General features: G+C 49.5%; 1 protein-coding gene across 5 annotated transcripts in view; it reads right to left on the bottom strand.

Annotated features, from left to right (window-relative positions):
- Positions 1-17,936, bottom strand: part of JCAD (junctional cadherin 5 associated) — a 37,744-nt gene extending 19,808 nt beyond the window's left edge. For 2 of the 5 annotated variants that reach the window (XM_081553984.1, XM_081553982.1), the window contains exons 1-2: positions 17,788-17,936; positions 2,922-3,263 (exon numbers count right to left, since the gene is read on the bottom strand). In XM_081553984.1, coding sequence (XP_081410110.1) covers positions 2,922-3,205 — 284 coding nt within the window. In that variant the 5' untranslated portion in view covers positions 3,206-3,263; positions 17,788-17,936. Of the gene's footprint in view, positions 1-2,921; positions 3,283-17,787 lie in introns of all 5 variants that reach the window. The other 3 variants (XM_081553985.1, XM_081553983.1, XM_081553987.1) reach the window with 2 other exon arrangements.
- Between the last annotated feature and the right edge of the window lie 4,067 nt (positions 17,937-22,003).

Here is a 22,003-nt window from a genome sequence, read left to right on the forward strand (position 1 = left end):
GAATCCTGAAGTTCCAGCCACGCCCCAGACGCCCCCACCCATGTGGCCTGACATCACTGCCCGGCTCTGATCTGGGAGCACAGATGTGGTCCTTGTGCAGCTCCCTAGACAGGAAGGGGCGCAGTCGTGCTGGGGAGCTGATTCCCCACCTGCGAGCAGTGGGAGGGGATGAGGAAGTGAGGATGGTCCAGCCCGGGGACGGCCCCGCCAGCGAGGGTGTGGCCAGGTCCAGTGTCGTTACAGCCAGAGCCTGGCTTCCCTCCACAGAAGCACTGAGCGAGTGGCCCTTGCAGAGTCACTGACATTCCTTCGGCTTCGTGCTCTTGGCTATAATGACATTGCTAGCATGCCTGCCTCTCTGCCAACCTGCCAGAATAAAATAAAACAGCCCAGTCCCCTTCTGGCCCCTGTGGCTTTCCAAGCCGTCTCCGGGAGATCCAAGGGGTGCTGAGGGGCACAGTGCAGGGCCTCATGAGAAACTGCAGGTGAGCAGTCCTCATGATGCTTTCAGGTCACCATGATGCCTGGGAGTTGGGTGGCACCTCCTGGGCCCCATCGCCCTCCCCCTCCCCCCCCCAGACCCAGGTGGAGGGCAGGCCGGCGGGGTCACTGCGGGGACCAGTGACTGAAGGCTGGGATGTGGCCAAGCACCACTGATCCATCCAGATTCAGAATTCCCAGGAGCCAGAGAATGTGGCTTCACAGGTTGAAGCATTAACTATTTATTTCCCATCAGAGCACGTTTCTTCTGAAAAGGAAAAATAATTCTCTTCCCGCCTACCTTTCCGTTTGCCTCCTGTTTTCAGCTCTCTAGTGGCCACTGAAGAAGAAAATGTCTTTTCATTTCAGCCCAGGAAGCCCAGCAGCAGGTCTCCGAGGTGCTGGGTGCTGGCATGGGTCTTTGCCAACATGTGCGCACTGTCTCTCTCTACCCTACAAACAACCTTCAACCCCAAAGCTCAACACCTCCCAAGTTAACCAGCCAACCTCAGAACTGGGAAGGAATGGCTGGATCTGTCAGAACTCTGTGGATGGACAAAGCCGTGCCGGCGATGCTCTCAAACCAGCTGAGCCCCTCATTTGAGACAGGAGGAAAGGCACCCGAGGGTTGGACAGAGGCCGAGCTGCAGGGCCTTGCAGTCCTCAGGCTCCATGATCACAGGGGGCTGGGGAATCCAGGGCAAGCTGTGGATGGGGCGGGGCCCTCACTGCCCACAGAGAATCCTAAAGGAGATTCTGTTGCCCCCCCGCCCCCTCAGGACCCAACCCCGATCTCTGATTCAGCCCTCCAGGACTGGGAGGACCCCACATGTGGCATGTTCATGGGGATTCCACGGCCACCATCTTTTCACCTCATTAGAAACTGAGCCTTCGGCTCCTCGATGGCTGTTACGAGGCTGGAAGGATGAACTGAATCTCGGGGCTTATTCTGAGCAACCCCTGTGTGCAGCACTGGAGGGAGCTCTGTGGGACACACGGGGCAGGGGGGCAGGGTGCAACCTCGGTGCCCTGAAATCCAGGGCTGGAGGTACAGGTACACTCTGCAGAGAACCGGAAGCCCAGGAGGCAGAGTAACACCCAGCATTTGTGTGGTAGAAGCGAAGGCTGTCCTGACACTCGGCCAGCGCACCCAAAGCATCCTCTTCCAAAGTCCATGGCGGGCAGACTTTTCAGGGACTGTGGCTGCCAAGACTGGGGCCCAAGGCGGCAGTAGACATAAATGCGAGTTCTGAACGACACGGTTAAACAGAAGCAGCTTCAAGTCCTTCTCCATCCCTCCTGAACCTGCCCCATCAGTGACAACACTAGCCCTCCCTGAAGAGGTGGGTCTGGGTAGTAACGCCAACCTGTGTCTGCTCCATGGGGCGTGGAGAGGCGCCCTCCCCTTGGGGAGTACTCCATGACCAAGGGGTTGACCGCTCTGACTTGGAAAAGCAAGATCCCTCCCCTTTTTGCCTGAAGGCTGTCGACCAACAAGAAAGATTCTCCCTGTGGACAGACAGGTGACTTGAAACCATAGGAGGCCGTTCATTCCCTTTGGACTTGACTCACTGTCCTGTTTGCATGTTGGTTTGTTGCCTTAAATACAGGCCTCTGTTTCCACTTGTAGACAGAGGCCCCCACCAGCCTAAGCCTAGTCCCCACGTAGCATTCCTAAAGACACGCACAGCTTTAGGAAGCAATGACAAAGGTTCCTCCAGGTTAAAACTGCTGGCTGTGGGCTGCAGGGTTTGCGGCGAGTTGCCCAAATTCCCTCCTATTTACCTCCCTCCCCATCCTCCGGCCAGTCCACCCTCTTTTTCAGTTGTAAGAAAACACCCACAGACGCAGCTGTATTGAGACAGGATGCCCACCTCAGGGCCCATGAGTGTTGGGAAAAGATGCACTGGAGGCCAGTGGAATGACATGAATATGACAGAAGAGAGGTTTGCTTTTGCCCAAGTGGAGGGGAGCACAGGCGTCTCTCAACGCTGTAATGTACAAGGTACTGGAACGCATCTGTATTTCAGGTACGTACAGGTGTTTCAACTCTATAAGGTATTGGAACGTGTTAACAAGGAGACTGGATGTGCTTGGAGTGTGTGCCTGACATAAACTGGCCTTTCTAGAGTTTTTAAATGATTCCTGGCTGAGGAGACATGAAGAGACTATGAGGGAACAAGGAGGCTGAGGATTAAAATGCCATGTTGGCAGGAGAGAATCCGTTCACTCGTCACTGTGTGCTGAAGGCTTCACGCACCCGACCCTGCACTGGGCGCCACGGAGCATCCCAGATGCTCCAGGGAAGATGCTCCAGGGAAGAACTCAGTTCCCCTCCCTCCCAGGCCCTGGCCACTCAGAGACGGTGGCCAAGATGCATGCGTACACCTGTTACCAGACCCCCGGGGCCAAGGGAACTGGCGGGTCCTGGTGGAGCTTACCCGGCCTCGGAGATCCTGGCAGCGGCAGCAGCGCTGGGACGCTCCCCGTGGCCCCTCGGTCCAAGGCGGCGGCTCTCGGGATCGCTCAGGAGGCCCGTCCCCGGCGATGCCTTGCTCCGGGGGAGGGCGGCAGGGCCATCATCGCAGCCGTTCAGCAGGCCAGGGCCTGAGGGCGCCGCGGTCCTCGTGGGCTGGCGCCCCTCGCCATCATCCTCGTGCGGGGCTGGCAACTTCCTCGACAGCTTGTAGCCGTGGGAGATCAGCAGGTCTTCGACACTGTACATAGTGCTCTGGCCGCATCAAAGCGCCACCGCAGGGACCGTCGTGGTGGCAGGGCCCACGCTGTGGGGACAAGGAGAGTCTGTGAGCCGTAGACAATGCCCCGAGGGCTCCCGCACCTCCTCCCTCCTGGATCCTGACCACATGGCACCCTGGTCACGGTGCCTGCAGAGAAAGAGAAGAGGAGGGGGCTTCTCCGTCTCACTCAGGCAGAGGGTAGAGGCAGGAGGGCTGCCCTCCTGGGGTTGGGTGAGATGGTCCCTTCTGGACCAGAGAGGGAGCATTTGATCTTGGATTCCACGGAGCCAGGATGGGGCAGTGACTCTGGGGACCCTTCCCCAGACGGCCACCACTTGCAGGAGAGTCCGGAATAGCATTTAAGCCATGGAATGATGACCAGTGTCCCCTGCCCCAGACCTCTAAAGACAACACACACAGGAGAGAGGTCAAAATAAAGAGACTCGGAAGCCGCAATTACTACTCCATGCTGCTAAAAAGAGAAACCCCCAGCTGCCAGCTCCATCTTATTATCTTCCCCACTTTCATCTCACAGACACACCTTTTGGACCAAAAGGGCAGGGCAAGATCTTTAATCCACCCAGGGTTATGATGCACTTTGGCGGAAGCAATCTGGGTGGGTAATGAGCCACCGAAAATAGATCTTGAGTCTTTCGGCTCATAATGAGAAAGGCTAACCAAGCCTACACAGCCCGTGCCCCACACAATTCCAAACTTCTTCCCACACCAAACTTCGAAGAATCAGATTTCTCTCCAGTTTATCTTGGGGAGACGGTCTGCATCTCTGAGCCCAGGGTGTTCACACTGGAGTCCTGCCAGGGTGCATGAATTCAACAGCAGCAAAGATCAAAAACACACGGTCCTAAGACAATGGCGCCAGCCAAGAAGAATGAAAGTGAACAGGGAACCTACGTGAAAGCACCTTTGTGCGCAGAGGTGGGGCTGCCACGTTTATTTTCACAAGGGGGCATCTCCTCTCCCAAGACCACCATTGCTAATGGGGTGGGAGGCAGCTTGGTCAGTCCTGCCACTGCCTCCGCAGGGGCCACAAGGCGGGCCTGGGTGAGCTGCACAGGAGAGGCGGGCCTGGAAGAACACGGCTGCTCCAGCCCCTCTTGGCTGCTGGACGGAAATAGCAACTATCAGCAGCAGCAGCCCCTGCAAACAATGGCCAGGAAATGCCTGCTCCCGAGTGCAGGTGAAAGGGGGGCCCCTGTGCTTCCTGCCGGTGGGGCCTTTCCCCGGGGCTCATCACAGGATCCTGCTGACTGTGCTGGTCCTCGGCACACATTGGGCTCGGGCAACAGCCAAGTTGCTGTCGGCATGGAGAGGGCAGGAAGGATCAGGCTCTGGAAGCCTCTGGTTCTCCATCAGGTCCCCACGTTATGGAAAATCCACACGCTCCTGCAGGGACTGTAGTAGGAGAAGCATCTCCACAGCAACTCAACTAGTCCCAGTGCTGCGCTCCAGCTCCACGTCTTCTAGGGGCTGGCACAAGATGGACAGAGAAATGGCAGGACCAGAGGGGTGAGCATTTGTTCTCTGAGTCCACTGTTCTGATCCCCAGGCTGGGCCTGCAGAGGACAGGGACCCCATCACAAACCCAGGGCCGCGAGAACATCGAGGCAAGGTCTGCTTCATTCAATGCTAGGCCCCCAGCATCCGGCACACAGTACATGCTCAATAAATCACTGTTGAATGAAGGCACAGTGGGAGAAAGTAATGTTTGAGCTAGGTTTTGAAGAATGATTAGGAGTTCACTGCATAAACTGCACGTGTGTATGAGATGGGGAATTAATATTTAAAATAGATTCGGGGTATAATCATCCCAAGAGGAAAGAAATGACACAGCAACAGAATCCTGCAGGTGAGACTGTGGGTCCCCAGACTCAACGTCACACATACAGTTGGCACCATGGTTAGAGTTCAGGTCTGAGGACATTCAGCTTCTTTCTGTTACTACATCAGGCTCTTTAAAAACAAAGCAAAGTTCACAGCACCCCAGCTGGCCACCCATTACACAGAGGAGCAGGCCAGCATCCATGACAGAATCCACTATGAGGGTGGTAAGAAGCAATGACCTTCCAGAAAAACGCCTGAGGGTCACTGTCCTCCAGGAGATAGGCGAGCTGGTCCATGCTGCCTCTGTCTGTGAGGTGAGTACACTTTTCAAACCCTTAAATGGTACAACAAATCAGGCCCAGCCATGAATATCTTTTATACAAACTCGTAAGAACTGTCCTTGACCTTACAGATCTGAGGTCAAACGTGTACTGATGTAGGGGGACTTTTTTAACTTGGTCTCACAGAGGCCAGCAGACTGTGGCGGGCAGGAGGATGAAGCACACCAGCTTCAGCACTCGGGGTGCAGACCCCACGAGAGGGGATGACCCGCAGCACAGGCCCCATGGCTCAGATGAGGGGTGCCCCCAATCCCTGGAGAACTCCTTCCTCTGGCCGACACCCACCACCTCCTGGACCCCAGCTCAGAGTCTAGCTTCTACCTTATTTCCAGCCCCATGCCAAACATCGCCACTCCCAGCAGACAGACTTTTCAACAGCCACGTGGCCCGTCCAGTCCTTTTTGCATTCAGCATTCTTCCTGTAGCATCCTTCCTTACCGTGGATGGACCAGCGTGTCTCTAACACATCAGTCCCACAGCCGCCAGGAGGGGATGCCAAGGAGCTGAGGAGGAGAGGAGTCCTTTCAAAAGTCCCTGCCCAGCCCTAAGGCAGCAGCCTTCCAAATCAAAGGTATTCGAGGCCACCCCCCACCCACCCCCCAAAGGGCTGCTATTCAGAGAAGCACACAACAAAATTGGACCTAAGTGTAAATTATTAGAACGTGGTATTTCACAACATGGAAAGGTGCGCGTGTGTATGATGGGCCCTCGTGGCACCAACACCCGGGTCATCATAAATCTGAGGGTAAACTTTTCAGTCAGGCCTCTGTATACGGGGTCCCTCCATATGCGTATCTGAGGTTCTTCGGCCACAGGTTCAACCAAGCCTCGGCCGAGCCAGCTCGTACCTTGTAAGCAGGTGCTTACTGAAAATCTGGCCCCGCGCAAGTCAAACCCGAGTTGTTCAAGGGCCACTCGAGTTAAAACAGCACGGGCTTGGCGTGAGCCCTTTCATCCCCAGGTGGTGCTGACACCAGCCCCAGCGGTGGTCCGGGGAGCAAGTCATTAGCTGCACCAAACCTCAGTTTTCCAATCTGCAAAATAGCAGGGCCACTAACATCTGTCTTCCCAGACTGTTCCAAGGGCCACATGTTGCTGTTCAGCTGCCAAGTGGTGTCCGACTCTTTGTGACCCCAGGGACTGAAGCATGCCAGGCTTCTCAAGGGCTATGTAAGTACACGTAAAAGCATAAATCACACACAATCTGAGATAGCATTTATCACGTAGCAATGGTGTGTCCATCTCTGAAGGGCTACCTGTCCTCATGGAAAGCTTTCACCGTAGTTATTCGCTGTGACCACTGGGCTGTTTCCTGATTCCTCGTGGATCACCTGGACTGTGACTTGATTCCCAAAGTCAAGCCCACTTTCTATCTCCCAGACACCTGTCTTCCAGGAAGGGGTACTTCTGTCACCATCCGAGTCACTGAGGACAGCAAATGTTATTTCACAGGGGCAGAACGGGCACACACGCATTCTGAGGGCTTGGGACACACCGGGCACTTACACAGTAATGACGAACGAGACCCATTCTTTGCTCTTGAGAAGTTTACTGCAGCGACAGCAGGAGAACAGGCCAAGGAAACACGGCACATGCGTGTGTTAGTGACGGGAGCTTGCCTGCTCCCCATGGTGTCAGCACTGCGATGGGGACAAGGACAGAAGGAGAACACGGGACCCTCACCCAGTCTCAGGGGGTCAGGATGGCCTCTGGAAGAGCACGTCAAAGCCAAAGAAACCCTTCAGGGTGAAGCTGTGCTGTGAGGTCACCCTGTAAGGATGCTTCTCCAGCCAGTTCACATAAGAAATGTCTTCCTTTGCTACTTTGCCACCTTGCATCAAATACTCAGAGTAGAACATCTAATAAGAGTGGTCCAGGCAGTGCTGGTGCCCAGATACATTCTCAGAGACAGAATCCTGAGAACACAAGGACCAGAGACTAAGGAGCCCACTTTCAGTAATTCATTCATTCTATGACTAAATGCAGGGCAGACAATTAAGATAAGGATACACATGCTGGGCTTTCCTGGTGGCTTGACGGTAAAGAATCTGCCTGCCAACGCCAAGAGACACGCGTTCGATCCCTGGTCTAGGAAGATCCCACATGCCTTGGAGCAACAAAGCCTGTGCGCCACCTCTGTTGAGCCTGTGTTCTAGAGCCTGGGAGCCGCAACTACTGAAGCCCGCACACCCTGGAGCCTGCGCTCTGCAACAAGAGAAGCCACCGCAATGAGAAGCCTGCACACCACAACGAAGAGTAGCCCCCGCTCGCCATAATTAGAGAAAAGCCCTCACGGCAATGAAGACCAGCATAGCCAAAAATAAATAAAATTATTTAAAAAGAAATACTCATGTTAACAGAACAGTCCATCAAGTTCCTGGCTGGGAGAGTCTTAAGCGGAGGTCAAGGCAATGAATTTGCAAATTCTGTTGTTTTTACAGCAATCCACTGAAGGTGTGCACACATATTTACCCTCACATCCTGAGGGGCACTGTAATATTTTCTATTCTATTTCACTTTTGAAAAATGCTGGTCACTACACACTAAATTTGATGTCGCAGTAATTGATCAGAACCCAGAGTTTGGAAAGCACTAATGGAGAAATCGGACTTCCCTGGTGGCTCAGAGGTTAAAGCGTCTGCCTCCAACGTGGGAGACCTGGGTTCGATCCCTGGGTCGGGAAGATCCCCTGGAGAAGGAAATGGCAAACCACTCCAGTATTCTTGCCTGGAGAATCCCATGGACGGAGGAGCCTGGTAGGCTACAGTCCACGGGGTCGCAAAGAGTCGGACACGACTGAGCGACTTCCCTTTAATGGAGAAATCAATCCTGTGCTGGTCAGGATGCTGGACTAGATGACCCCTGAAATTCTGTCCAGTTCAACGATCCCATCAATCGATCAGAAATTCCTTAACGAGTTCCTTGCTTTGTTCTCAACAGCAAAATACAGCTGTTCTATCTGATCAAAAATTTCCTTTCCAAGAAAAGTCACAGCAACTAAGTGAAGCTGCTTTCCAATTCTTAAGAGCATAAGATGAAAAGAAAGAAATCTCCTGAAGGGAAAGTCCTGGCTCCTGCTTCCTTCCTCTACCTGTGATCCACCTGGGGCTTGAGACCCGAGGCCTCGCGGAACACAGCATCACTGGTTGACAGATAAAGCCAGCATCGTGAAGGTGCCCAGGAACCCTCAGGATGAACTGTACCTACAGTACTGCCACTTTTATTCTCTTTTTGGTTTGAAAGAGCCAGGAAGCAGACTTTTGTCTCTTTTGAGTCCACTATGGCTCTTTTCATCTTTTCCTACACTATTCTCTGCCTCATATATTCCTGGAGTAAGCCCATCACTTCAAAGACAAAACGGAGAAAGCAGTTTAAAAAACCCTACCACCCTAATAAAAAACCTGACAGTCTGGCAGAAGGGACATGTGTCCTGGTGGGTCTCCTTTCTTGGGTGGCGTGTGTTCAGCTGTTTCTTCTCATCTCAGGTAGAACCTGCCTGCAGACTTCCTCCTACCTGATCTGAGTGAAAATGGAGCAGATTGGTGTGCTTTCTTGATAGAAAGGCTTCCTTCTATCAAGCTTCTGCTTGGTAGACGGCTGTTACCAAGGGACTTAACTTCCAAGCCTCAGTTTTCTAAGCTGTAAAATAGATGGATCAGCCACTTACTCCAAAGACAAGTATGTGGTATCTAGTAACTATTAGGATGTCAGGCTGGTAATTCCTACTGGACTTGGTGGCATTGCTCGATGATACCAAAGAGAAACCCGGGCCCGACCCAGCACCTGGGCTTCCTAGGTGGCTCAGTGATAAAGAACTTGCCTGCCAATGCAGGAGACACAAGAGACGTGGGTTCGATCCCTGGGTTGGGAAGATCCCCCAGAGAAGGAAACGGCAACCCACTCCAGTATTCTTGCCTGGGAAATCCCCTGAACAGGGGAGCCTGGTGAGACACAGTCTAAGGTGTTGCAAAGAGTTGGACACAACTTAGCGACTAAACAACAACAACAGATCCGGAACCCCGGCTCAGAGAACTTCTCACCTGGTTATACAACTTGAGTTGAGCGACACAGTCATTTGATGAAAGCAAACTCTGTAGACAGTGTACAGAAAGAAGGCAAACTGGATTTATTTACAACAAGTCTCTTTTTATAGGAGAACACTTTTGTGCTCAGTGTATAACAACACACCAAAAAAGTTAAGCGAAATGCAAACTGTAGCTTTTCCCCCTCTGTTCTGTTATGAAAATGCACACTTACAAGTGTCAAAACTAACATAATGGAAGAAACAGTGAAGGAAATAAAACACACCACAGAGCTGGGTGAGAGGTCTGTGTTTAGCCTACAGTTCTCTTGTTCACCTCAACAGGACTGGTTTAAATTAGATTAAAGTCACGAGAGGAGACCCAAAGAGAAATGCTTATGGCACGCAGGCTCCAAGTTAGGTGGTTTAAAGGGGAACCCAGGGGGAGGAATAACGAATACTGAACAGCCGAGCTTCCCAGGCTGGGTTTTTTTTCTATTGATTCATCACATCACTAGATTTATAGTCGATCACTTTTTCCCCCTTGAGGATGCTTGGGATAAGTGGTAAGATGCTCAAATGCCCTCCAGGAGATGCGTAATGAATTCATCAAGAACATCTTCCAATTCGTGGTTAATTTATACCCCCCACCCGGCCACCACCCCCATTAACTCTTTATACAAAGAGAAGGAAGAGCCTGTTCTCTAAGCTCAGAATAGCAGCGCACGAGAGATAACAACATCATCCATCCCCCGAGCATCCGTGATGTGCCAGCCACTCTGCTGGCTGCCTGGCACTCTTTATTTTCCACTCCCAGGAACTGTTCTGCTGTAGATATGAACGTCTCCATCTTACAGACAAGAAAACCGAGGCAGAGACTCCAAGGTTACACAGCTTGTAGGCGTAGATCCAAGGGTCAAACCAAGGTCTGTCTAGCTTCAAAGCTCATGCTACTATTTTAGGCTCTAAATTTCCTTCCTTAATAGGAACAAAAGTTTCCCAGTTTACCAAATAATGCATAAAACATAAATAAGAAAGGATAGAAGGCATGGTGGCATGAAGATGAAATACAATAATAAAAATGAGAAATCTCCTTTATTCTCTTGGGCTAGGATGGCTCTTTGAGGTGACCCTTGCCTTGTACACACTAAGCGCATACACAGTATGCACACACACACGTACGTGCACACACACAAGGTTGATGCTTCACTTCACTGCAATGTCTTGATGGCAATACCAGCAGTGACTTCTAAACACTCAAATAACATGATTCATTCACAAATACACCACATGATGCTCTGTGACCTTCAGCAGACCTCTTCAATTATTTGGGGTTCCAGGCTCTCCATCAGGGACCTGGAGTTCTCATGAAACCTGCTGTGTGAAGCTGAAAAGCAGACAACTACATCTATGAGAAATGGGAGGGGAGCTTGTAACTTTTGTGAAAAACTAAGGTCTAAGAGAAAAAAATGATCTACATAGTAATAGCCACTCTTCTCTGCAGTGTTAATACGATCTGGACTTGAATGAGCGGACTGTGGGAAACCACCGGAGGGTTTGGGCAGGTAAAGGAAAGGCGCTTTACAGTGACTCTGGCAGGAGAGTGAAGAAATAACGTGGGAAGAACAGAACAGATGTGTGGACAAATAGTCACAATAGTCCCTTCTACTGTAATGTGAGTGGGTGGATGGCAGGGTGGGGGATAAGAAAACAGAAAACTGATGAGTGTAACTTCCAAGGAAAGAAGTACAGTGAATTTTGGTCTTGGTGACTAAAGTAATCGTCCTCTCGTTATGAGAAACAAAGAAATTGGAAACAACACTTGGTTGGAGATGATGACAGTCATTTGATTTTGACTTAACCAACTTGTTCCTGCAAAATGTTCTTGTGCCCAGATCATTCTCCAATGGCTTTTCATCAGAATTCTTGTCCTTTCCAGAGAACCTGAATGAGACCACAGTAAGCCATCTTCCGGTGTGGTGGGCTTCTAAGTTCTGTCCTTATCAGCCGTATCCTTTCTATTCAGGCTGAAGGGATGCTGATAACAGCTCACAGCATTTGGGAATGGACTGGAATTGTCCACCCCCTCGCTGTAGGGATGAATTTCCATCCCTCCATGGTGGCATAATACACAACTGCTGTGGGAACTGAGCCTAAGACAATGCCTAGGAGAACCTATGGGTTTCAGTCTTCTTCCCAAAAAGTGCATTAAGAAGGCTGAACTAGAGGATCTTCTGGGTCCTTCCAGCTCTAGAGACGGCTCCCCTCTCTGGCCTCTTCTTCCCTGTGATGAGCAGCATGCATTTCTCAGTCAGTTATCTCGGTGGAGAGAATACAGCTTGTGGCCGTGACACAGAACAAAGCTAACTGGGTCACAGGAAGATAGACCCTCTGACCTTGGCCTGGTTAGCAGCACCCACACAGAGGCCAGCCCAGAAAGCAGAGCTAAGCGGCCACAGAGTGAAAGGAGGTGGAGGTGGGGAGAGCCAGGGAGTCCACCACTCAGCATTGTCCATCCCAGGAGACCTGGAACGCAGCCACGCCCACTGACTGCAACTTGCTTTGCACCAGGTGTGCAGGCCCTGGGCTCTGAGAACATGGAGATACAGAAGAAGCCCCCATCAACACCCTCCCTTCTGGACCTTTTAAGCTGGGAGATGTTACTGAAGTCACAGGCGCCCTCATCACTAGAGGTCAAGCCTCGCAAATGAATGTTATCTACACAGGCTCCGCTGCCCGCTCCCTTCCCATCTGTAAAAATGTTTTCTTTCCATATTGATGGTTTTCAGGCTCCTCAAGACAGTGAAATGAAACAAAATATTAATAAACTCATGAAATCAACCAGCACTTTTCTTCCTTTTTAACATCTGCCTAGAACTGCAAACTAAGAAAGAGACAAATACTCAATTAAAAATATCAAACAAATGTTCACCCTCACCTGAGATAAAAGATATGCAAATTAAACCCCAAAGCCACTATTCATGTCTCACATTACTGAAGTTTCTAGAAAGCAATAGCTCTTGTTGAGGGCACGGTGAATGAGCTGTCAGGGTTCTCCCATTCGTGAGTGTATGAGTGGGGTTGGGGGGAGGGGGGAAGGTCTGTAGGTAAATGGCTATTTCCTTTCTGAAAAATGATTAATGCTGCCAAATCTTTAAAAATCTGAAACCCTATAGACTAATAATCTCAATTCTTGAGATTCATCCTAATGAAATAATCAGAGATACATACAAAGTTTTATATAAGGATACTTACCCAAGTTTTAATTATGATAATTTTTTTTTAAGCTAGATTAAACAGTCATTTAAGGGATGGCTAAAAAATTCTAGTACCTCCATGCGAAAGATTATAATATGCACACATGTGTATAAAATGATGTTTTCATATATTGAATGGTACAGGAGAAAATGCTCATGGCACCATGTTAAATAATAAAGACAGGATACAAAAGCCTAGATTCAGCGTATATAATACCAATTCCATCTAAATACATACAAATACAGTATGGGGAGAAACACCAAGAGGAAATATACCAAAATAACAACAGTGGTACTGGATTCTAAGCTTTTAAAAAAAATGCCCTTATTTATACTTTCCTGTATTTAAGATATTGGGTCATGAAATATATTAGATCGAACCATATGAACCATTTTACAGGCAAAAAATGGTCAAGTAGTGGCATTTTCTTATACTTACTATTTCATCATCAGGGGGAAAAAGAACTTAACAAAAAGCTACATGTAGTAAAGATTAGGAGAAAATATCTTCAAAAACATGTTGCCTATTTCAAGACTCAATGAGAATAAGAGAGACACAGAAGAGAAGAATAAATGAAGAGTAAATTACATAAGGTTCGAAGAGTTTAGGATATGGTGTTTATGTCTTATCTGCTACCAAGAGATACTTAACCTGAATCTAGCAGGCTTAAAATCCCAATCTGCTGATAAAATTGAATACAAGATTCCAAGTAGCATTCTAAAGGTCCTGATGAGACATTGGTACTAGAAAACCTAAGGCTTCTCTCTTGTATTCACTGACATTCCACCTTAAGATGTAATTAGTCCCTCAAATTGTTGGCAGTTGACTATAAATATTTCTTCAACTGACAATTTTTCGGTCTAATGTTGTGATTAACATACAACAAAGTACTTTCTTTAAACAAGAGATAAATAGCCAAGATACAAAACAAACCAGACTGAGGCAGGCTGCTAATTGATGTACGGATTTTCAATACTCTTTACAGTTTTTTTTGTTTTCTTGGATGGCCGAGTCATGGATTTTATTATGAGCAATAGGATTGCCATTTCCCTTTCCAGTCTTAATAATTAAATAAAGAGCTCAAGAGTTGAAGTTCTGGGACAGTAAGTTCTCACACACTGTCGTCACCACACTGCAGAGGGATGCCCACCTCTGCCAGGGCCCTCAAGTGGTCACAATCTCCTAAGACATAAAAAGTATATTGAATCGGTGAAGCTGTGGTTTTAGTGGAGCAGCCATCTCGGAGTTAAGTTTCTTTAAGGTGGCAAAAACAAAACAAACAAAAAAATGAAACCAAAAAAGAGATGGAAATCTTGGGTCTAAGATCAAAAGTTTCCTGGAAAGCTAACCTTGCTGGGTTGGGTTGGTATTAAGGCACTGATTCAAAAAGAGAAGAAAGTACAGTGCCAAACATTATGGACTTCCTTTTTTTTTTGTAAATATTACCTTTTAAACTTCTTTGTCTCTTCCCCTACCACCTGTATGAACACACACACATACACTCACACACACTCAACGCTCTCCTGTCTTCTTTCACCTCTAAATTCTATCACACAATTACTGCTTTGGAGACCTCAACCATTTTTAAGAGACTCTAAGCATCTCATTAACATTTCTGAAAGATTAGCAGTCATTAAGAAAAGAGGATTGAAACTGGGTAACATTTTCTACATCTTCTGGAATTGTTGACTATTTGCAAAAACAACTGTAAAACTTACAATACGTTAGAATTAAATTCCACTATCATCACAGACGTCAAATTCCACCACACATAAAGATAATCTCTTAAAATAATCTCTTAAACTTACAATACACTAGTTTTGCTTTTAAATATCTTTAGAATAAAACAGCCAAGGTTTTATCAAAATGTCAAAGTTTAAATGAACTCGTATAATTCTTACATTATTCATTTTCTATAACATTATTCCAGAGGTAAACACTGAAAAATTCAGTGTTTAACTAGAAAGTAAAAGTTCCCTCAAACTCCACTGTGTCAAGAGATAACCATCTGGTTTCTATTTCTCCAACTAGTCTTCCTATGTATGGTTGCTTTCTCTCACTCCCTTTCCCCCCCCTCCTCTTTGAAATATTTATCTTAGTGTCTTCATAATAGTATCTAAATTCTTACATTTCCATACAGAAAAAAAGCAAGCTGAATAAGCAACTCCAGAGAGATAACCAGAAAGCAACAAACCACAAGGCTATTCGGTGGTCTGATAATAAGGTTTTGTCATTTGGGCCAGGCTGTTCTCAACTATATTATCTATAGATAGTTTCTGGGAAATATATTTGGTCAAAGAAAGTTAAGGTAAAAAGTCAAATTTTAAACAAAATACCGAAAATTCAAATCAAGGTAATTGAGGTTTTAGCATCAGGGCGGTTCCTGTATCCAGTGACATGAAAGGTTTAAAGGCTGTATCAAGGCATTGGAGACTGTTCTCAGCCTGCTGGCCGGCTGGCTTTAGCAACTGAGTGCCCCTCAGCATTCCTGAAGTCGGCCAGACCTCACAACAAAGACCAACAGCAAAGTTTCAGTGAATGAGATAACCCTTGCCATCCAAAAGGTGAAAAACAACATCTGCTGAAAAACCAAATGAACTGCAGTGATGGGTTCAGCGATCGGCCTGGAGGATTTCAGAGACATGGTCTTTGCCTCTGGAAAGAAAAACCACAACAGAACAATTGTCTCAATCCCACGCTCCGTGTTCTAAACTCTCTTTAGATCAATTAGCATGAAGTCCCGCCAAGCTCATTATTGGAGAAACTCTGGGCTCCTACAGCCCCATGGTGTTTACTGGGCTCTGCAGCAAGGACAATGAGGACTTGGCAGGGGCGCAGACTCCTTGGGTTTTCTTTGCTGATAGCCATTTCTAGGATTTATTTTTAAATTGCATTAAAAAAGTTAGACTCCAGCATCTTTTCAAAGATTTTTTTTTAATTGAAAAACTGGTCCTTATTTATTTTCCTGTGTACCTCCAATCTCCAGTTACCTTTTATAGCTAAAATTTTACAGCCAAATGTTTCTGGAATCTGTGACTTGCTCAGATGCCTAATTAGATAACTGTGATTAGCTGTCAAGCCCTCCAAAGCATATGGACACCTGGGCATTTTAAGTTATGTTCCAAGGAGGTGGAAAGACAAATTTTTTTTCTTTCTGGCACTGGCTTCCTCCAACCACCCAATCCCCCTAAATCTCTTGGGCCTGCCAAGAGCCTGACTTTCCGATCTCTGCAGCAGAGGGTGAAGTTTGGCGGGAGGAAGGCACTGTAGATGAAGGCCTCTGTTCAATAAATATTTGCTCACCCCTCCAGTGGGAGGGAAACCGTTTTCTATAAGCTGCCGGCCTTGAGTAACACTTGGAGCCCTTCAGGAGGCTTGTTCAGCTGGTGGCCAAGAATTAGACACCTAATATCAAGGTAAACATAAAGTCCAAACCCACAGAACATTATGGAAAACCAAATGAATTTACCACACTTCCCAGGTCACATCAAAGCCAACACAAGTTCCCGGAAATAGAATCTGCGTGAAACTTCCAGAAAAACTTTACACTCGCCTCTGCCTTGCTGGATGGGCTTAGTCCAGTTATCTTAAATTCTAAAACTACCTGACCTAGGACGACACTTCCCTGAAGTTTTGCCCATTCAAACTACTGAGTCTGCAATTTTTGTCCACGCATTTCTGGCTGCCTGAATCCCCGTTGCACTCCCCCTCCCATCTTCCAACCCTCCACTAAATCCCGCCCCCCCCCCTCGGGTCTCTACCTGCAAATCTGAAAAGACAAAAAAGCCAGGGAAGGGAGAAAACCTCCTAGTTGTGTGGTCCTCACAGCTCCACCCTCTCCCGAAGACAGGCCAGGCGACCAGATCTGGGGAGGGAGATGCTGATGGGGGTGGGGCGGGAACGCAGGGGATGGGAGACTGGGTGGCAGGGTGTGGGGGTGTGGGGGTGGCGACCTGCCTAAGCTAATTTCCCAAAGTACTCACTCCTAGAGAGTGCGGATGAGCAAGGGCTAGGGCGTAACCAGGTGGCGCTGGCGTAAAGTTCCCCCCTTTTTTTTCCCCCATTTTTTTCTTCAGTTGTGGAATCACAGCTTCTTTTTCAAACCCCTAGAAAAATCCGGGGCGCCAGTGACAGGGGGCCAAAGCGGCGCTCTCAGCTGTAAGTGCTGAGGTTACTGCGGTCGGGTCTTCTAGGAAATCCCTGGTTTTCAGGGTGAACTGATGGCGACTGGGGGTGTGGGCACGCAGGGTGCGCGCGGAGACCCAGGACCGGCGGGCGGGCTCCGGATCCCAGAAGTGGGCTGATTAACGGATTTACAGCGCTCTCAGGCGGGGCTCTTTCCTTTCTCCCACCCTGTTTTCCTTTTTCTCTCTTTGGCTTCAGCGTCAGCCTGCTGGGGGAGGGCCGGGCCGCCGCTCGCACGGCTGGGAGGCAGCGGCGATTAGCACCCTAATCCCGGCCCTGACCCCCGGGCGGTGGGCGCGCGGGCCCGGCGGAGACGGGGCGGGGCGGAGGCGCGGCCGCCGGCTCCCAACGTCCCGCGGGCAGGTCCCAGCAGCCGCGGGTGGGAGCGTTCAGGAGGGGCGCCAGTGAGAACTGGGGGCCCCGGGGACCCCACGCAGCGGCTGTCAGTTCCCCGCGGTAGAGATGCCCGCGAAGTCGGAGGGCGCAGGCGAAGAAGGGGGTGGGCTGGACCCAGGCAGTGGCCGGGACGCCGGGAGCTGGGCAGCGACCCCCGCCTCCCGACCCCCCGCCGTCCCCACCCAGCGCGGAGGGGCGAGGCGAACGCCAACGCCCGCCGCGGCCCTTGGCGCCGACAGGTTAGCGCGAGCCCGGGGCCGGGCACCTGAGGGCGGGGACTCGTCCCCTCCACCCCCAGCAGAGAGGCGCCCCCCGCCCGAGGCTGCGGGGCTGGGCGCCGCTCCGGGGGCTCCGGACAGGGTGCAGACATCCCCCCCGCGCTGGGGAGGGCGCCGACCCGACCCACGTCCGGGCTGGAGAAGTTGGGGGGCGAGCGCGGGAGGCTGGGGCGAGGCCCACGGGGCGCCGAGGGAGCGGACCAGATGGACGAAGGGAATCAGGAGGGGCGACAGACGCCGGGACTTACCGAGCAGCTTCCTCATGCTGCCCTGCGCTGCCGCCGCCGCTCCGGCCGGCCGGGGACCAGCGCGACCCGCCCCGCTCGCAGCCTCTGCGGCCGAGCATGCCCGGAGGCGCCGCCGCCGCCGCCGCCGCCGCCCCGCTCTCCGCGGCCCCGCCCATCACCCCGCCCCCCGCGACCCATCTCCCCGCCCCCGCGGCCTCGCCATCCCCGTCCCGCCCATCGCTCCGCCCCGCGCGCTCCGCCCCGCCCCGTCCGAAGAGCGGCCTCCAGGCTCTGCTCTCCGGCGGGAGGGCAGCACCCGGGCAGCAGGCGGACCTGTAGCCAAAGGCACAGGCTTCCTCCGGCCCCGCCTACGGCACAGGTGAATTGGTCACATTTCACTCTTTCCGATCACTTTGGTTTGGGCAGCTTCAACGCTGTACGAATGTCCACACGCACGTATGCATACGTACACTGCCACACAGAGATGCACACAGCCACACACTGACGCACAGTCATACACCGTCGCACACACACACACTCCTACACGCAGGGAAGGTGTGAAGAACAGAAGACAGTGACAACAGCTTAGTGCTTGGAATCTCCTTTAAAAGCAGACGGCTGAGCATTTTAGCTAGAGGCTTGGGGAGCCTTTACAGGTCAGCTGCTCAGTCCTATCTCTTGGTAGATGAAGAAACGGGAAGCAAGGCAGAGTGGACATATACTGCTCCCGGCCTCTCCACCTCCCTCACAGCCGCGATCAGACTGCTGCCAGATCTGCTCGGGGGCAAAAGTCCTTGCACTTTGGAGGGCAGAGAAAAGACGAAATGTTCAACTCTGCTGATGAGTCATGGAGAGGGTGATGGTATTGGCTAAGTCCAGTTCACAGAGGCAGAGACATGGAGCAGCCCCGGGTCACTGCAGAAGGATAACCTTTCAACTGGACTTCCCTGGCAGCCCAGTGGTTAAGAATCTGCCTTGCAACGCAGAGGATTTGGGTTTGAGCTTCCTTTGGGGAACTAAGATCCTACATGCCTCAGAGCTACTGAGAGAGTGAATTCTCCGGTAGGTTGATAAGAAATCTGGAGTCCCCAAGGAGGAGAAAGGGGCCTGGGGCTCTCGAGGGGGAGAAAGGGACGAATGTTTTTTCTACATCGTTTTGTCTTAGTCACATAAGATGTTTTTTCTTAAACTCTGAGTTATTGTGACAATAATCTTTAAGAATAACTTTCTTTAAGCCCAGAGCTAATGATTACACAACAAAACAACTCATCTTGGTCAAGGGTATGTTTTGCCTTAAGCTCTATACTAATGATTATATACCCAGATAACCACGATGGTGTGATCTCTCACCTAGAGCCAGACATCCCAGAATTCGAAGTCAAGTGGGCCTTAGGAACTTGGCCCATCACTATGAACAAAGCTAGTGAAAGTGATGGAATTCCAGTTGAGCTATTTCAAATCCTAAAAGATGATGCTGTGAAAGTGCTGCACTCAATAGACCAGCAAACTTGGAAAACTCAGCAGTGGCCACAGGACTGGAAAAGATCAGTTTTCATTCCAATCCCAAAGAAAGGCAATGCCAAAGAATGTTCAAACTACGACATAATTGCGCTCATCTCACACACTAGCAAAGTAATGCTCAAAATTCTCCAAGCCAGGCTTCAACAGTACATGAACCGTGAATGTCCAGATGTTCAAGCTGGATTTAGAAAAGGCCAAGGAGCCAGAGATCAAATTGCCAACATCTGTTGGATTATAGAAAAAGCAAAGAGAGTTCCAGAAAAACATCTACTTCTGCTTGACTGACTACGCTAAAGCCTTTGTGTGGATCGCAACAAACTGGAAAATTCAAGAGATGGGAATACCAGACCACTTACCTGCCTCCTGAGAAATCTGTATGCAGGTCAAGAAGCAATAGTTAGAACCGGACATGGAACAATGGGCTGGTTCCAAATTGGGAAAAGAGTGCGTCAAGGCTGTATATTGTCACCCTGCTTATTTAACTTATATGCAGAGTACATCACGCAAAATGCCAGGCTGGATGAACACAAGCTGGAATCAAGATTGCCAGGAGAAATATCAATAATCTCAGATATGCAGATGACACCACCCTTATGGCAGAAAGCGAAGAACTAAAGAGCCTCTTGATGAAAGTGAAAGAGGAGAGTGAAAAAGTTGGCTTGAAGCTCAACATTCAGAAAACTAAGATCATGGCATCTGGTCCCATCACCTCATGGCAAATAGATGGGGAAACAATGGAAACAGTGAAAGACTTTATTTTTGGGGGCTCCAAAATCACTGCAGATGGTGACTGCAGCCATGAAATTAAAAGACGATTGCTCCTTGGAAGAAAAGCTATGACCAACCTAGACAGCATATTAAAAAGCAGAGACATTACTTTGCCAACAAAGGTCCATCTAGTCAAAGCTATGGTTTTCCCAGGAGTCATGTATGGATGTGAGAGTTGGACTATAAACAAAGCTGAGTGCCGAAGAATTGATACTTTTGACCTGTGGTGTTGGAGAAGACTCTTGAGAGTCCCTTGGACTGCAAGGAGATCCAACCAGTCAGTCCTAAAGGAAATCAGTCCTGAATATTCATTGGAAGGATTGGTGCTGAAGCTGAAACTCCAATACTTTGGCCACCTGATGCGAAGAACTGACTCAGGATCAGGAAAAGACCCTGATCCTGGGAAAGACTGAAGGCAGGAGGAGAAGGGGACGACAGAGGATGAGATGGTTGGATGGCATCACTGACTCGATGGACATGAGTTTAAGCAAGCTCTGGGAATTGGTAATGGAGAGGGAAGCCTGGCGTGCTGCAGTACATGGAGTGGCAAAGAGGGAATGAACTGAACTGAACTGAATGATTATATAACAACAGTGTATCTTGCTCGAGGACATGTTTCTCCTTCTTAACAAGAACCTTCTGACTAATCTTGTTATATTAAGACCTATGTTGTGGGAGTGGGTCTGGTAAGAACTTTCTATGGGTAGTTCTAATCTTGTTAATTTAAGATGTATGTTCTGGCAGTGGATGTGGTAAAGTATATAAGGCCTTGATAAGACTAGTGAGTGGGGCCGTCTCTGTTCCCCTTCTAATGTGTATGTCAGAGGCTTTCTCTGTCCTTTTTCACTGTAATAGAACTTCTGCCATGTGAAGTTCTGAGTATCTGAAGCCTGGTCCCTGGTGCTGAAGCAAAATCTTCTTTGGAGATCACAAATCTGACGTCATTCACTGTAAGCTATCACTAGGGAGCCTGCATGCCATAACTAGAGAATCCATGTGCTATAGCGAAGATCTGGGGAGCCACAACTAAGCCTTGATGCAGCCAAATAAACAAATATTTTAAAAAAGAAGAAGAAAGAAAACTGTTCAGTCACATTACTGATTTCTGGCTGTGCTCTTTGCCATCACACCAATAATCTCTAAAGTCATTGCGCTGTCACTACAGGGAGTCCCAGGCTGAGCCCTTCAAGTGCATTATTTTCTTTCAATCCTCACCATTGTCCTATGAGATAGTGCCACTGGGAACTGGGGCTCTGGGAGGCCCTGCAGGTAGGCAATTGTAGAATCTGGCCCAAGACTCTCTTCCTGAACCCTAACCACAAGGCGTGTGCAGTCTAAGAGAGCATAAAAAGCCAAACACTCTTGTGCTGGAAAAGAAAGGCGATATGGTCAAGGGTCATGTGGTGAAATCATCTCTTTTGTATCCCAGGAAACCAGGCGGGGAAGATGGGAGCAGACAGCTTGCTCTGGAGCTCAAGGGGCAGATGGCTTGCGTACTTGATCTTGGGTATTTCTGCCACTTTCTAGGGCTTTCCCAGATGTAGCAGTAGTAAAGAATCCACCTGCTAGTGCAGAAGATGCAAGAGATGCAGGTTCGATCCCTGAGTCTGGAAGATACCTTGGAGGAGGAAATGGCAACCCACTCCAGTATTCTTGCCTGGATAATTCTATGGACAGAGAAGCCTGGTGGGCTACAGTCCATGAGATCACAAAGAGTCAGATACAACTGAGCACGTGCTACTTTCTAGGTGTGTGACTTCTGTGAGCCTCAGTTTCTTGCCTAATACTATGAGTACACCGACAGTGCCCACCTTGTAGGGAAGCCCTGAGAATTGAGTGAGATGAGGCCTTTTTAGCAACCAGCATAGTGCTGGCACAAGGTAAGAAGGCAGAAATATCAGCTCCTACCACTAACACCTGTTCTAATGGTGCTCTGTTGGCAGGAAGG

The sequence above is a fragment of the Giraffa tippelskirchi genome, chromosome 13 (assembly GCF_054371585.1).
Source record: "Giraffa tippelskirchi isolate mGirTip1 chromosome 13, T2T-mGirTip1v1.2.pri, whole genome shotgun sequence".
NCBI classification, from domain to species: Eukaryota; Metazoa; Chordata; class Mammalia; order Artiodactyla; family Giraffidae; genus Giraffa; species Giraffa tippelskirchi.